The sequence below is a fragment of the Salvelinus namaycush genome, unplaced genomic scaffold (genome assembly GCF_016432855.1).
Source record: "Salvelinus namaycush isolate Seneca unplaced genomic scaffold, SaNama_1.0 Scaffold3246, whole genome shotgun sequence".
NCBI lineage: Eukaryota > Metazoa > Chordata > Actinopteri > Salmoniformes > Salmonidae > Salvelinus > Salvelinus namaycush.
This window is the reverse complement of record NW_024060171.1, coordinates 1-16,762: the sequence shown is the minus strand read 5'-3', so window position 1 is coordinate 16,762 and position 16,762 is coordinate 1. Positions and strand designations below refer to the sequence as shown.

Here is a 16,762-nt window from a genome sequence, read left to right as displayed (position 1 = left end):
ATAATGACCACCCCCGGGGAAATGTTGGTTGCTGCCCTGTGCATACATGACAAAAGGACATATACAGACAATACAGTAGAAAAGTGCAATTCATGAGCCAAACACCAAAACACATCACATTTGAATAGTCACATCTGCCGAATACAACAGGTGTAGACCTTACAGTGAAATACTTACAAGCCCCTAACCAACAATGCAGTTTGAAAAATACAAATAAGAAATAAAAATAACAAGTAGTTAAAGAGCAGCAGTAAAATAACAATAGCGAGACTATATTCAGGGGGTATCGGGTAATACGTACATGTAGGTAGAATTATTAAAGTGAGGGGAGGGGGGGGCAATGCAAATAGTCTGGGCGGTAGCGGCAGCGTAGCCTAGTGGTTAGAGCATTGGACTAGTAATGGAAAGGTTGCTAGATCGAATCCCCGAGCTGACAAGGTACAAATCTGTCGTTCTGCAACTGAACAAGGCAGTTAACCCACTGTTCCTAGGCCGTCATTGAAAATAAGAATTTGTTCTTAACTTACTTAACTAGTTAAATAAAGGTAAAATAAAAAAATTAGATGTTAAGGAGTCTTATGGCTTGGGAGTAGAAGCCTCTTGGACCTGGCGCTCCAGTACCGCTTGCCGTGTGGTAGCAAAGAGACCAGTCTATGACTAGGGTGGCTGGAGTCTGACAATTTTTAGGCCCTTCCTGGATGGCAGGAAGCTTGACCCCAGTGATGTACTGGGCCGTACGCACTACCCTTTAGTGCCTTGCGGTCTGAGGCCGAGCAGTTGCCATACCAGGCAGTGATGAAACCAGTCAGGATGCTCTCAATGGTGCAGCTGTAGAACCTTTTGAGGATCTGAGGACCCATGCCAAATCTTTTCAGTCTCCTGAGGGGGAATAGATTTTGTCATGCCCTCTTCACAACTGTCTTGCTGTGTTTGGACCATTCTAGTTTGTTGGTGATGTGGACACCAAGGAACTTGAAGCTCTCAACCTGCTCCACTACAGCCCCGTCGATGAGAATGGGGGCGTGCTCGGTCCTCCTTTTCCTGTAGTCCAAAATCATCTCCTTTGTCTTGATCACATTGAGGGAGAGGTTGTTGTCCTGGCACCACACGGTCAGGTCTCTGACCTCTTCCCTATAGGCTGTCTCATCGTTGTCGGTGATCAGGCCTACCACTGTTGTGTCATCGACAAACTTAATGATGGTGTTGGAGTCGTGCCTGGCCGTGCAGTCATGAGTGAACAGGAAGTACAGGAGGGGACTGAGCACGCACACCTGGGGAGCCCCCGTGTTGAGGATCAGCGTGGCGGGTGTGTTGTTATCTACTTACCACCTGGGGGCGGCCCGTCAGGAAGTCCAGGATCCAGTTGCAGAGGGAGGTGTTTAGTCCCAGGGTCCTTAGCTTATTGATGAGCTTTGAGGGCACTATGGTGTTGAATACTGAGCTGTAGTCAATGAATAGCATTCTCACATAGGTGTTCTTGGGCACAGGCACTATGGTGGTCTGCTTAAAACATGTTGGTTTTACAGACTCGGACAGGGAGAGGTTGAAAATGTCAGTGAAGACACTTGCCAGTTGGTCAGCGCATGCTCGCAGTACACGTCATGGTAATCCGTCTGGCCCTGCGCACTTTTGAATGTTGACCTGTTTAAAGGTCTTACATCGGCATCGGAGCAGTGATCATCCAGTCGTCCGGAACAGCTGGTGCTCTCATGCATGTTTCAGTGTTATTTACCTCAAAGCGAGCATATAAGTAGTTTAACTCGTCTGGTAGGCTCGTGTCACTGGGCAGCTCTCGGCTGTACTTCCCTTTTCCCAGCCACCGTGCTTGCTGTTTGGGGTTTTAGGCTGGGTTTCTGTACAGCACTTTGAGATATCAGCTGATGTAAGAAGGGCTTTATAAATATATTTGATTTGATTTTATAATGGACAGAACAAAGTGTGAATGGACAACGTTCAAGATGAAAGTTCATTCATTTTATTTTATTTTTTTTATTTTTTTTAAATCACCATTTAATTTAGTTACAACAGCTTCTAGTAGTATTGAATGGGCTGTACACATCCATTACACCCTGGTTTACATGAAAAGCAGATTAACGTAGAAAAAGTAGAGTTGAGTGGAAATAAAAATAATCCCTCTGACTAACCAAATGTTGGTTGAGCTGGATACATCCTTGCAAAGCACCATGGTATCAAAATGGAGGAATGAGAAAATGTTCAAACTGCCAATTAACCTCTGCTGTGTTTCCCCATCTTTATGTCACAGCTCCAGAAACATGGAGACAAAAAAGGGCTTTTTAAAATGTCTTTACTCCTGGGCCAAGCCCCATTACCTATATCCTGCACTCCTTTAGGGCCCTGGTCAAATGTAGTGGTCTATATAGGGAATAGGGTGCCATTGAGCCCTGGTCAAATGTAGTGGTCTATATAGGGAATAGGGTGCCATTGAGCCCTGGCTAATGTAGTGGTCTATATAGGGAATAGGGTGCCATTTGGGACGTCATCGATAACAACAAGCATCTGTAACGTCAGAACAGCAACTTGTTTTAACCTTCTAACCAACATCTTCCATCACAGCCTCTGATGTAGAGATGTCTGGGTCAGCCTGTCCTGGGGAAGGTCTCTGATGTAGAGATGTCTGGGTCAGCCTGTCCTGGGGAAGGTCTCTGATGTAGAGATGTCTGGGTCAGCCTGTCCTGGGGAAGGTCTCTGATGTAGAGATGTCTGGGTCAGCCTGTCCTGGGTCAGCCTGTCCTGGGGAAGGTCTCTGATGTAGAGATGTCTGGGTCAGCCTGTCTGGGTCAGCCTGTCCTGGGGAAGGTCTCTGATGTAGAGATGTCTGGGTCAGCCTGTCCGGGTCAGCCTGTCCTGGGGAAGGTCTCTGATGTAGAGATGTCTGGGTCAGCCTGTCTGGGTCAGCCTGTCCTGGGGAAGGTCTCTGATGTAGAGATGTCTGGGTCAGCCTGTCCGGGTCAGCCTGTCCTGGGGAAGGTCTCTGATGTAGAGATGTCTGGGTCAGCCTGTCCTGGGGAAGGTCTCTGATGTAGAGATGTCTGGGTCAGCCTGTCCTGGGTCAGCCTGTCTGGGGAAGGTCTCTGATGTAGAGATGTCTGGGTCAGCCTGTCCTGGGTCAGCCTGTCTGGGTCAGCCTGTCCTGGGGAAGGTCTCTGATGTAGAGATGTCTGGGTCAGCCTGTCTGGGTCAGCCTGTCCTGGGGAAGGTCTCTGATGTAGAGATGTCTGGGTCAGCCTGTCTGGGTCAGCCTGTCCTGGGGAAGGTCTCTGATGTAGAGATGTCTGGGTCAGCCTGTCCTGGGTCAGCCTGTCCTGGGGAAGGTCTCTGATGTAGAGATGTCTGGGTCAGCCTGTCTGGGTCAGCCTGTCCTGGGGAAGGTCTCTGATGTAGAGATGTCTGGGTCAGCCTGTCCTGGGGAAGGTCTCTGATGTAGAGATGTCTGGGTCAGCCTGTCCTGGGGAAGGTCTCTGATGTAGAGATGTCTGGGTCAGCCTGTCCGGGTCAGCCTGTCCTGGGGAAGGTCTCTGATGTAGAGATGTCTGGGTCAGCCAGTTTTGAGGTACGTGTGAATGTTCTGAAGACGGACGTTTTGAGGTACGTGTGAATGTTCTGAAGACTGACGTTTTGAGTTGCGTGTGAATGTTCTGAAGACGGACGTTTTGAGGTACGTGTGAATGTTCTGAAGACGGACGTTTTGAGGTACGTGTGAATGTTCTGAAGACGGACGTTTTGAGGTACGTGTGAATGTTCTGAAGACGGACGTTTTGAGGTACGTGTGAACGTTCTGAAGACGGACGTTTTGAGGTACGTGTGAACGTTCTGAAGACGGACGTTTTGAGGTACGTGTGAATGTTCTGAAGACGGACGTTTTGAGGTACGTGTGAATGTTCTGAAGACGGACGTTTTGAGGTACGTGTGAATGTTCTGAAGACGGACGTTTTGAGGTACGTGTGAATGTTCTGAAGACGGACGTTTTGAGGTACGTGTGAATGTTCTGAAGACGGACGTTTTGAGGTACGTGTGAATGTTCTGAAGACGGACGTTTTGAGTTGCGTGTGAATGTTCTGAAGACGGACGTTTTGAGTTGCGTGTGAATGTTCTGAAGACGGACGTTTTGAGTTGCGTGTGAATGTTCTGAAGACGGACATTTTGAGGTACGTGTGAATGTTCTGAAGACGGACGTTTTGAATTGTGTGTGAATGTTCTGAAGACGGACGTTTTGAGTTGCGTGTGAATGTTCTGAAGACGGACGTTTTGAGTTGCGTGTGAATGTTCTGAAGACGGACGTTTTGAGGTACGTGTGAATGTTCTGAAGACGGACGTTTTGAGGTACGTGTGAATGTTCTGAAGACGGACGTTTTGAGGTACGTGTGAATGTTCTGAAGACGGACGTTTTGAGGTACGTGTGAATGTTCTGAAGACGGACGTTTTGAGGTATGTGTGAATGTTCTGAGGATGACAGCTTTAGCTCGTCCTCAGTTTCAGTCTGAAATGTCCCACAGCTCTGATTGGATAAACAGGGAGAGAGAAAAACAACCCAGTTTAAAGAAGGATCCCTTTTCCCCCACCGTCTTTTTAGTTTGAGACAGGACAGAGACAGACAGGACAGAGATGGGACAGAGAGAGGACAGAGACAGGACAGAGAGAGGACAGAGACGGGACAGAGAGAGGACAGAGAGACAGGACAGAGACAGACAGGACAGAGAGAGGACAGAGACGGGACAGAGACAGACAGGACAGACAGACAGGACAGAGACAGACAGGACAGAGACAGACAGGACAGAGACAGACAGGACAGAGAGAGGACAGAGACAGACAGGACAGAGAGAGGACAGAGAGAGGACAGAGACGGGACAGAGAACAGGACAGAGAGAGGACAGAGACGGGACAGAGAACAAGACAGAGAGAGGACAGAGACAGGACAGAGAACAGGACAGAGAGAGGACAGAGACAGGACAGAGAACAGGACAGAGAGAGGACAGAGACAGGACAGAGACATTACTAAAGGATTGTTGATATTGTCTGAGATTGTCGCCATGTCGTTTGGACTGACTGACACATCGTAGAAAAATAAAATGAGGCATATAGTGAAAGAAGGAATGACAAAGTACTGCAAGAATTCAATGAAAAGATATACAATGTTTTTCTTTATAGCTTATAAATACGGTAATATACACAATGTGGTACAAAAATATTAAAACACTTTGCAAAGAAAACTAAATGATTTGAAGAACTGATCAGGTACAATAACTAGTCCTCTGTGGAGAAGTTTACCTCGGGGGAAGATGGAGGGGGAGACAGAGAGTACAGGTGAAAGAGAGCGAGACCTCAGAAGGTAGACTACAGCGTAAAATAGATTACCCCTCAGTAACAGATGTGCTCTGTCTCATCCAGACAGGATAGATTACCCCCCCCTCAGTAACAGATGTGGTCTGTCTCATCCAGACAGGATAGATTACCCCCCCCTCAGTAACAGATGTGCTCTGTCTCATCCAGACAGGATAGATTACCCCCCCCTCAGTAACAGATGTGCTCTGTCTCATCCAGACAGGATAGATAACCCCCCCCCTCAGTAACAGATGTGGTCTGGGTCTGTCTCATCCAGACAGGATAGATAACCCCCCCCCTCAGTAACAGATGTGGTCTGGGTCTGTCTCATCCAGACAGGATAGATAACCCCCCCCTCAGTAACAGATGTGGTCTGTCTCATCCAGACAGGATAGATAACCCCCCCCCTCAGTAACAGATGTGGTCTGTCTCATCCAGACAGGATAGATAACCCCCCCCTCAGTAACAGATGTGGTCTGTCTCATCCAGACAGGATAGATAACCCCCCCCTCAGTAACAGATGTGGTCTGGGTCTGTCTCATCCAGACAGGATAGATAACCCCCCCCTCAGTAACATATGTGGTCTGTCTCATCCAGACAGGATAGATAACCCCCCCCCCCCTCAGTAACAGATGTGGTCTGTCTCATCCAGACAGGATAGATAACCCCCCCCCCCCCCCTCAGTAACAGATGTGGTCTGGGTCTGTCTCATCCAGACAGGATAGATAACCCCCCCTCAGTAACAGATGTGGTCTGTCTCATCCAGACAGGATAGATAACCCCCCCCCAGTAACAGATGTGGTCTGTCTCATCCAGACAGGATAGATAACCCCCCCTCAGTAACAGATGTGGTCTGGGTCTGTCTCATCCAGACAGGATAGATAACCCCCCCCTCAGTAACAGATGTGGTCTGGGTCTGTCTCATCCAGACAGGATAGATAACCCCCCCCCCAGTAACAGATGTGGTCTGTCTCATCCAGACAGGATAGATAAACCCCCCCCCCCCCAGTAACAGATGTGGTCTGTCTCATCCAGACAGGATAGATAACCCCCCCTCAGTAACAGATGTGGTCTGGGTCTGTCTCATCCAGACAGGATAGATAACCCCCCCCCCCCTCAGTAACAGATGTGGTCTGGGTCTGTCTCATCCAGACAGGATAGATAACCCCCCCCTCAGTAACAGATGTGGTCTGGGTCTGTCTCATCCAGACAGGATAGATAACCCCCCCCTCAGTAACAGATGTGCTCTGTCTCATCCAGACAGGATAGATAACCCCCCCCCCCCCTCAGTAACAGATGTGGTCTGTCTCATCCAGACAGGATAGATAACCCCCCCCCCCCTCAGTAACAGATGTGGTCTGTCTCATCCAGACAGGATAGATAACCCCCCCCCCCCTCAGTAACAGATGTGGTCTGTCTCATCCAGACAGGATAGATAACCCCCCCCCCTCAGTAACAGATGTGGTCTGTCTCATCCAGACAGGATAGATAACCCCCCCCCTCAGTAACAGATGTGCTCTGTCTCATCCAGACAGGATAGATAACCCCCCCCCTCAGTAACAGATGTGGTCTGGGTCTGTCTCATCCAGACAGGATAGATAACCCCCCCCTCAGTAACAGATGTGGTCTGTCTCATCCAGACAGGATAGATTACCCCCCCCTCAGTAACAGATGTGCTCTGTCTCATCCAGACAGGATAGATAACCCCCCCCTCAGTAACAGATGTGGTCTGGGTCTGTCTCATCCAGACAGGATAGATAACCCCCCCCTCAGTAACAGATGTGGTCTGGGTCTGTCTCATCCAGACAGGATAGATAACCCCCCCCTCAGTAACAGATGTGGTCTGTCTCATCCAGACAGGATAGATTACCCCCCCCTCAGTAACAGATGTGCTCTGTCTCATCCAGACAGGATAGATAACCCCCCCCTCAGTAACAGATGTGCTCTGGGTCTGTCTCATCCAGACAGGATAGATAACCCCCCCCCCCTCTCTCAGTAACAGATGTGCTCTGGGTCTGTCTCATCCAGACAGTATAGATAACCCCCCCTCAGTAACAGATGTGCTCTGGGTCTGTCTCATCCAGACAGGATAGATAACCCCCCCCTCAGTAACAGATGTGGTCTGTCTCATCCAGACAGGATAGATTACCCCCCCCTCAGTAACAGATGTGCTCTGTCTCATCCAGACAGGATAGATTACCCCCCCCTCAGTAACAGATGTGCTCTGTCTCATCCAGACAGGATAGATAACCCCCCCTCAGTAACAGATGTGCTCTGGGTCTGTCTCATCCAGACAGTATAGATAACCCCCCCCTCAGTAACAGATGTGGTCTGGGTCTGTCTCATCCAGACAGGATAGATAACCCCCCCTCAGTAACAGATGTGGTCTGTCTCATCCAGACAGGATAGATAACCCCCCCCTCAGTAACAGATGTGCTCTGGGTCTGTCTCATCCAGACAGGATAGATAACCCCCCCCCCCCCCCCTCAGTAACAGATGTGCTCTGGGTCTGTCTCATCCAGACAGGATAGATAACCCCCCCCCCCCCCCCCTCAGTAACAGATGTGCTCTGGGTCTGTCTCATCCAGACAGGATAGATTACCCCCCCCCTCAGTAACAGATGTGCTCTGTCTCATCCAGACAGGATAGATAACCCCCCCCCTCAGTAACAGATGTGGTCTGGGTCTGTCTCATCCAGACAGGATAGATAACCCCCCCTCAGTAACAGATGTGCTCTGGGTCTGTCTCATCCAGACAGGATAGATAACCCCCCCCTCAGTAACAGATGTGCTCTGGGTCTGTCTCATCCAGACAGGATAGATAACCCCCCCCCCCCTCAGTAACAGATGTGCTCTGGGTCTGTCTCATCCAGACAGGATAGATAACCCCCCCCTCAGTAACAGATGTGCTCTGGGTCTGTCTCATCCAGACAGGATAAAGAGAATCCTCAGTTGCAGTCTGGCATTTAAAACAAAAACATAAAAATATATATAAAATAACCTCAAATGACAGAATATAGATTTTGGTTGAATATTGTGCAGTAGTAACCTCATCAGATGGGAGGAGACGTGTGTGAATCTGTTTCCCATCACCTGGGTCGGGTCAGGAGTGTCGTGGTAGTGATGAGGGGCCCTGGGTCGGGTCAGGAGTGTCGTGGTAGTGATGAGGGGCCCTGGGTCGGGTCAGGAGTGACGTGGTAGTGATGAGGGGCCCTGGGTCGGGTCAGGAGTGTTGTGGTAGTGATGAGGGGCCCTGGGTCGGGTCAGGAGTGTTGTGGTAGTGATGAGGGGCCCGGGGTCGGGTCAGGAGTGTTGTGGTAGTGATGAGGGGCCCTGGGTCGGGTCAGGAGTGTTGTGGTAGTGATGAGGGGCCCTGGGTCGGGTCAGGAGTGTTGTGGTAGTGATGAGGGGCCCTGGGTCGGGTCAGGAGTGTTGTGGTAGTGATGAGGGGCCCTGGGTCGGGTCAGGAGTGTTGTGGTAGTGATGAGGGGCCCTGGGTCGGGTCAGGAGTGTTGTGGTAGTGATGAGGGGCCCTGGGTCGGGTCAGGAGTGTTGTGGTAGTGATGAGGGGCCCTGGGTCGGGTCAGGAGTGTTGTGGTAGTGATGAGGGGCCCTGGGTCGGGTCAGGAGTGTTGTGGTAGTGATGAGGGGCCCGGGGTGGGGTCAGGAGTGTTGTGGTAGTGATGAGGGGCCCGGGGTGGGGTCAGGAGTGTTGTGGTAGTGATGAGGGGCCCGGGGTGGGGTCAGGAGTGCTGTGGTAGTGATGAGGGGCCCTGGGTCGGGTCAGGAGTGATGAGGGGCCCTGGGTCGGGTCAGGAGTGATGAGGGGCCCTGGGTCGGGTCAGGAGTGTTGTGGTAGTGATGAGGGGCCCTGGGTCGGGTCAGGAGTGATGTGGTAGTGATGAGGGGCCCTGGGTCGGGTCAGGAGTGTTGTGGTAGTGATGAGGGGCCCTGGGTCGGGTCAGGGGTGTTGTGGTAGTGATGAGGGGCCCTGGGTCGGGTCAGGAGTGTTGTGGTAGTGATGAGGGGCCCTGGGTCGGGTCAGGAGTGTTGTGGTAGTGATGAGGGGCCCTGGGTCGGGTCAGGAGTGTTGTGGTAGTGATGAGGGGCCCTGGGTCGGGTCAGGAGTGTTGTGGTAGTGATGAGGGGCCCTGGGTCGGGTCAGGAGTGTTGTGGTAGTGATGAGGGGCCCTGGGTCGGGTCAGGAGTGATGTGGTAGTGATGAGGGGTCCTGGGTCGGGTCAGAGGTTCTGTATGTACCCTGTTAGATGACTGATAAGGACCTTGTATAATATGTAGTACCTAGTTGAAGCAATACATGCCGAAAGGCAGACAGGAAGTCCTGGAAAACCAGGAAACCATTAAAAGGAGCTCAAATCACTCAGTACACCTTGTTGTCTGTTACTATGGAAACCAGCTGACTGGTTACTACGGCGATCACTGATCCACTACAAAATTGCTGCCCAGGATGCAGAGTGCCATGGTGCAGTAGCTGTCTGTCGCCTCCAGGGGGCGTCATCCTGCCTCACCCCTCCATCCTCTCCTCGTTCCAACGGCCAGTAGCTGTCTGTCGCCTCCAGGGGGCGTCATCCTGCCTCACCCCTCCCTCCCTCCATCCTCTCCTCGTTCCAACGGCCAGTAGCTGTCTGTCGCCTCCAGGGGGCGTCATCCTGCCTCACCCCTCCCTCCCTCCATCCTCTCCTCGTTCCAACGGCCAGTAGCTGTCTGTCGCCTCCAGGGGGCGTCATCCTCCATCCTCTCCTCGTTCCAACGGCCAGTAGCTGTCTGTCGCCTCCAGGGGGCGTCATCCTGCCTCACCCCTCCCTCCCTCCATCCTCTCCTCGTTCCAACGGCCAGTAGCTGTCTGTCGCCTCCAGGGGGCGTCATCCTCCATCCTCTCCTCGTTCCAACGGCCAGTAGCTGTCTGTCGCCTCCAGGGGGCGTCATCCTCCATCCTCTCCTCGTTCCTAGCGTTGTAACGGCGTGTTATTTGGCGTCAGATAGTTCCATCTACGTGCTGAATGTTCCTCCAGTAAAACAACCTGTTTGTCTCTTCTGGATTTAAGGCAACTTATCATGTTTGTGATGATTTTAATAAAACGTTTTCTTAAAAAAAAAAAGAAAATGTACAAATGTTTGAATACAAACCTCTATGGCGTATCCGGTAAACGCTGTATAGAAAATATATAAATATGCATTTTTTGTCTATTTTTTAAAATGTACAAAATGTTCCCGGAGCTCGCTCTTCCACCCCGAACGAGCTTCCTGTGTTTCTCTTTTCAAATGTTCTGTACATCCCTCCCCCTCGTCAACAGCCTCCTTCCTCCCTCCTCCGTCTCTCCCCCCCCCCCCCTCTTTTAGAAACACAATATCAACAATTGTTCTGTACACAGCGAGGGGTTTCAGGAGGAGTCTGTGCAGGGTGAGGGGGGCGGGGGGTAGAGGTGGTGAGAGTAGGAGCGCTCCGTATAGGGGGAGGGGGGGCAGCTCTCACAGTTCTCCTCCGTTGACAGGTATTGGCTGCGGGGCGTTGGGGGCGGGGGAAAGGGTTCCGAGTCGTAGTTCAGGTCGCTGGTGTAACCTTTGGCGACGCCGGAGTTAGAAGTGGGCGGGGCGCGGCGTCCGGGGGTGTAGTCGCTGTCGTAGACGTCCGTGGAGCAAGGGGTTGTGGGAGGAGCGAAGTCCGTGGAGCAAGGGGTTGTGGGAGGAGCGAAGTGGCTGTAGGTGTAGGGACGGTAACTGGGGACAGGAAGGAGAACAGATACATTAATGACCCTGATAGAAGAAGAGGTGGGTCTTCAGACAAGTTACCAACCGGTTGGACATTTACATGATTGACTGTTTGAAGAGAGACGGGTCTCCAGATATGAGAAGACGGACTCAGCGGAGGTCAGAACCAGTCAGAACCAGTCAGAACCAGAAGCCGACAGCAACTGATCAGACCAGTAGCTCTTTATGTTGACTAGTCTTCCTGGATCTCTCATTATATTGTAGAGCTTTATGTCTTTCCTGTCTGTCTGGATAAGGGTTGTGTGTAACATTGTGTACAGGGTTACCTGTATGAACGGTGTGTTGGAGGAGCGGTGTGGTACCTGTATGAACGGTGTGTTGGAGGAGCGGTGTGGTACCTGTATGAACGGTGTGTTGACGGGCTGTTGGAGGAGTAGCCAAACTCCATGGTATACTGAGACCTGACAGTCGCTGGAGACGGAGGAGGGTTCAGGATCTACAGAGGAGAGAGGAGACAGAGAGGGATGTATGGATGGAGGAGAGAAGAGAGGAGAGAAGACAGAGAGGGATGGATGGAGGAGAGAAGAGAGGAGACAGAGAGGGATGGATGGAGGAGAGAAGAGAGAAGACAGAGGGATGGATGGAGGAGAGAAGAGAGAAGACAGAGAGGGATGGATGGAGGGAGGAGAGAGAGGAGAGAAGTGAGGAGAGAGAAGACAGAGGGATGGATGGAGGGAGGAGAGAAGACAGAGAGGGATGGATGGAGGGAGGAGAGAAGACAGAGAGGGATGGATGGAGGGAGGAGAGAAGACAGAGAGGGATGGATGGAGGGAGGAGAGGAGACAGAGAGGGATGGATGGAGGGAGGAGAGGAGACAGAGAGGGATGGATGGAGGGAGGAGAGGAGACAGAGAGGGATGGATGGAGGAGAGAAGAGAGGAGAGGAGACAGAGAGGGATGGATGGAGGGAGGAGAGGAGACAGAGAGGGATGGATGGAGGGAGGAGAGGAGACAGAGGGATGGATGGAGGGAGGAGAGAAGACAGAGGGATGGATGGAGGGAGGAGAGAAGACAGAGGGATGGATGGAGGGAGGAGAGAAGACAGAGAGGGATGGATGGAGGGAGGAGAGAGAGGAGAGAGAAGACAGAGGGAGGAGAGAGAGGAGAGAGAAGACAGAGGGATGGATGGAGGGAGGAGAGAGAGGAGAGAGAAGACAGAGAGGGATGGATGGAGGAGAGAGAGGAGAGAGAAGACAGAGAGGGATGGATGGAGGGAGGAGAGAGAGGAGAGAGAAGACAGAGAGGGATGGATGGAGGGAGGAGAGAGAGGAGAGAGAAGACAGAGAGGGATGGATGGAGGGAGGAGAGAGAGGAGAGAGAAGACAGAGGGATGGATGGAGGGAGGAGAGAGAGGAGAGAAGTGAGGAGAGAGAAGACATAGAGGGATGGATGGAGGGAGGAGAGAGAGGAGAGAGAAGACAGAGAGGGATGGATGGAGGGAGGAGAGAGAGGAGAGAGAAGACAGAGGGATGGATGGAGGGAGGAGAGAGAGGAGAGAGAAGACAGAGGGATGGATGGAGGGAGGAGAGAGAGGAGAGAGAAGACAGAGGGATGGATGGAGGGAGGAGAGAGAGGAGAGAGAAGACAGAGAGGGATGGATGGAGGGAGGAGAGAAGTGAGGAGAGAGAAGACAGAGGGATGGATGGAGGGAGGAGAGAGAGAGGGATGGATGGAGGGAGGAGAGAAGGAGAGAGAGGGATGGATGGAGGGAGGAGAGAAGAGGGAGGAGAGCAGAGGAGAGGAGAAAGAGGGACATGGAGAGAAAAGTTTAAAATCAAATCGTTATTCGTCACATGTGCCAAATACAACAGGTGTAAACTTTAGGGCTACCGGTACTGAGTCCACGCGCAGGGCTACCGGTACCGAGTCCACGCGCAGGGCTACCGGTACCGAGTCCACGCGCAGGGCTACCGGTACCGAGTCCACGCGCAGGGCTACCGGTACCGAGTCCACGCGCAGGGCTACCGGTACCGAGTCCACGCGCAGGGCTACCGGTACCGAGTCCACGCGCAGGGCTACCGGTACCGAGTCCACGCGCAGGGCTACCGGTACCGAGTCCACGCGCAGGGCTACCGGTACCGGGACTGTTTCACTATTCAACTCAATGCTGCTATAGTTCCTCATTTGGTAAAGCAGCTTGTGTTTGTTAACCAGGTGAAGGGAAGCTAACTAGAATACTGGTGGGGACCGGTTAGCTACGGGGAAGCTAACTAGAATACCGGTGGGGACCGGTTAGCTACAGGGAAGCTAACTAGAATACTGGTGGGGACTGGTTAGCTACGGGGAAGCTAACTAGAATACCGGTGGGGACCGGTTAGCTACAGGGAAGCTAACTAGAATACTGGTGGGGACTGGTTAGCTACGGGGAAGCTAACTAGAATACCGGTGGGGACCGGTTAGCTACGGGGAAGCTAACTAGAATACCGGTGGGGACCGGTTAGCTACGGGGAAGCTAACTAGAATACCGGTGGGGACCGGTTAGCTACGGGGAAGCTAACTAGAATACTGGTGGGGACCGGTTAGCTACGGGGAAGCTAACTAGAATACCGGTGGGGACCGGTTAGCTACGGGGAAGCTAACTAGAATACCGGTGGGGACCGGTTAGCTACGGGGAAGCTAACTAGAATACCGGTGGGGACCGGTTAGCTACGGGGAAGCTAACTAGAATACTGGTGGGGACCGGTTAGCTACGGGGAAGCTAACTAGAATACCGGTGGGGACCGGTTAGCTACGGGGAAGCTAACTAGAATACCGGTGGGGACCGGTTAGCTACGGGGAAGCTAACTAGAATACCGGTGGGGACCGGTTAGCTACGGGGAAGCTAACTAGAATACCGGCGGGGACCGGTTAGCTACGGGGAAGCTAACTAGAATACCGGTGGGGACTGGTTAGCTACGGGGAAGCTAACTAGAATACCGGTGGGGACTGGTTAGCTACGGGGAAGCTAACTAGAATACTGGTGGGGACCGGTTAGCTACGGGGAAGCTAACTAGAATAGCGGTGGGGACCGGTTAGCTACGGGGAAGCTAACTAGAATAGCGGTGGGGACCGGTTAGCTACGGGGAAGCTAACTAGAATACCGGCGGGGACCGGTTAGCTACGGGGAAGCTAACTAGAATACCGGTGGGGACAGGTTAGCTACGGGGAAGCTAACTAGAATACCGGCGGGGACAGGTTAGCTACGGGGAAGCTAACTAGAATACCGGTGGGGACTGGTTAGCTACGGGGAAGCTAACTAGAATACTGGTGGGGACTGGTTAGCTACGGGGAAGCTAACTAGAATACTGGTGGGGACCGGTTAGCTACGGGGAAGTTAACTAGAATACTGGTGGGGACCGGTTAGCTACGGGGAAGCTAACTAGAATACTGGTGGGGACCGGTTAGCTACGGGGAAGCTAACTAGAATACCGGTGGGGACTGGTTAGCTACGGGGAAGCTAACTAGAATACCGGTGGGGACTGGTTAGCTACGGGGAAGCTAACTAGAATACTGGTGGGGACTGGTTAGCTACGGGGAAGCTAACTAGAATACTGGTGGGGACTGGTTAGCTACGGGGAAGCTAACTAGAATACTGGTGGGGACTGGTTAGCTACGGGGAAGCTAACTAGAATACTGGTGGGGACTGGTTAGCTACGGGGAAGCTAACTAGAATACTGGTGGGGACTGGTTAGCTACGGGGAAGCTAACTAGAATACTGGTGGGGACTGGTTAGCTACGGGGAAGCTAACTAGAATACTGGTGGGGACCGGTTAGCTACGGGGAAGCTAACTAGAATACTGGTGAGGACTGGTTAGCTACGGGGAAGCAGGAGAGTCGCCTGGCGATATCCATTTAGTCAGACCATCGTTTTCTGGTCTACTCAGTCAGTTATAGTCTTGTCAATTGACACAGAAAAAAATACAAGTTTGACGAAAATTTGAGTCACTATTCTTTTGTTGACGAAATTAACACTGGTTTAAAGTGTGTGTCTGTATTGTTTAATTTAAACTTTATTTAACAAGTCAGTTAAGAACAAATTATTATTTACAATGACGGACAAACCTGGACGACGCTGGGCCAATTGTGCCCCGCTCTATGGGACTCCCAATCACGGCCGGTTGTGAAACAGCCTGGATTCAAACCAGGGTCTGTAGTGACGCCTCAAGCACTGAGATGCAGTAACTTAGACCGCTGCAAGGTGTGTGTGTGTGTGTCTGTAAGAGGTGTGTGGGTGTGTGTGTGTCTGTAAGAGGTGTGTGTGTGTCTGTAAGAGATGTGTGGGTGTGTGTGTGTCTGTAAGAGGTGTGTGGGTGTGTGTGTGTCTGTAAGAGGTGTGTGTGTGTCTGTAAGAGATGTGTGGGTGTGTGTGTGTCTGTAAGAGGTGTGTGGGTGTGTGTGTGTCTGTAAGAGATGTGTGTGTGTGTGTGTGTCTGTAAGAGATGTGTGTGTGTGTCTGTAAGAGATGTGTGGGTGTGTGTGTGTCTGTAAGAGGTGTGTGGGTGTGTGTGTGTCTGTAAGAGGTGTGTGTGTGTGTCTGTAAGAGGTGTGTGTGTGTCTGTAAGAGATGTGGGTGTGTGTGTGTCTGTAAGAGATGTGTGTGTGTCTGTAAGAGATGTGTGGGTGTGTCTGTAAGATGTGTGTGTGTGTGTGTGTGTGTGTGTGTGTGTGTCGTACCGGGGGGAAGTAAGTGCCCTTGGTGGAGGAGGAGCTTGAGGAGGAGGCTCCGGTCACGTGGGCGCGGTCGTAAGGGGGGCCGCTGGACCCGCCCATGATGCTCAACGAACCAATCACAGACTTCCCCCTGGACATACCTGAAGACAACACAAAGTAGCAGGAAGTCAACAACCCAAAGTAGCAGGAAGTCAACAACCCAAAGTAGCAGGAAGTCAACAACCCAAAGTAGCAGGAAGTCAACAACCCAAAGTAGCAGGAAGTCAACAACCCAAAGTAGCAGGAAGTCAACAACCCAAAGTAGCAGGAAGTCAACAACCCAAAGTAGCAGGAAGTCAACAACCCAAAGTAGCAGGAAGTCAACAACCCAAAGTAGCAGGAAGTCAACAACCCAAAGTAGCAGGAAGTCAACAACCCAAAGTAGCAGGAAGTCAACAACCCAAAGTAGCAGGAAGTCAACAACCCAAAGTAGCAGGAAGTCAACAACACAAAGACAATCAAGTATTTATCATATAACACAGTAAACAGGTTTGGACTGAGTTTATGAGGTTTGGACTGGGGCGTCAAATCAAATTGTATTGGTCACAGATTGTAGCTACAGATGGTAATATCTCTCTAGGAGCTGATCCATCTGTCTGTGGCGGGCGTCTGTGTGGATGTGTGGGGTGTGTGGGGTGTGTGTGGTGTGTGTGTCTGGTGTGTGTCTGGTGTGTGTCTGGTGTGTGTCTGGTGTGTGTCTGGTGTGTGTCTGGTGTGTGTCTGGTGTGTGTGTGGTGTGTGTCTGGTGTGTGTGTGGTCCTACCTGGCAGAGACCCGGACAGAGAGGCAGGGTGAGGTACATAACCCAGAGAAACAGAGGGCCCGTGGACCACCAGGTCATTGGTTACCGTCTCCCTGTCGTCCTTCATCTGGGGACAGAGGACGCGCTGGCACACCAGGTAGATGGCACCCACCACAAACAGCGCCATGACAACGCCACAATGG

At 51.7% G+C, this 16,762-nt stretch overlaps 2 protein-coding genes across 2 annotated transcripts; both read right to left on the bottom strand.

Moving 5' to 3' along the window:
* Positions 1–1,952: 1,952 nt before the first annotated feature.
* Positions 1,953–10,008, bottom strand: LOC120040118 (protein scribble homolog). Its single transcript, XM_038985366.1, has 3 exons — positions 9,869–10,008; positions 3,061–3,351; positions 1,953–2,960 (listed from the first exon to the last, which is right to left on the bottom strand). Exons 1-3 carry the CDS (start codon positions 10,006–10,008, stop codon positions 2,684–2,686), a joined length of 708 nt encoding a protein of 235 aa, XP_038841294.1. The 3' UTR covers positions 1,953–2,683.
* LOC120040117 (low-density lipoprotein receptor-related protein 6-like) lies at positions 8,534–16,756 on the bottom strand. The gene is made up of 4 exons (XM_038985365.1): positions 16,581–16,756; positions 15,782–15,918; positions 11,468–11,565; positions 8,534–11,078 (listed from the first exon to the last, which is right to left on the bottom strand). The coding sequence occupies exons 1-4, from the start codon at positions 16,744–16,746 to the stop codon at positions 10,742–10,744; spliced, it is 738 nt and encodes a 245-aa protein (XP_038841293.1). The 5' UTR covers positions 16,747–16,756; the 3' UTR covers positions 8,534–10,741.
* Between the last annotated feature and the right edge of the window lie 6 nt (positions 16,757–16,762).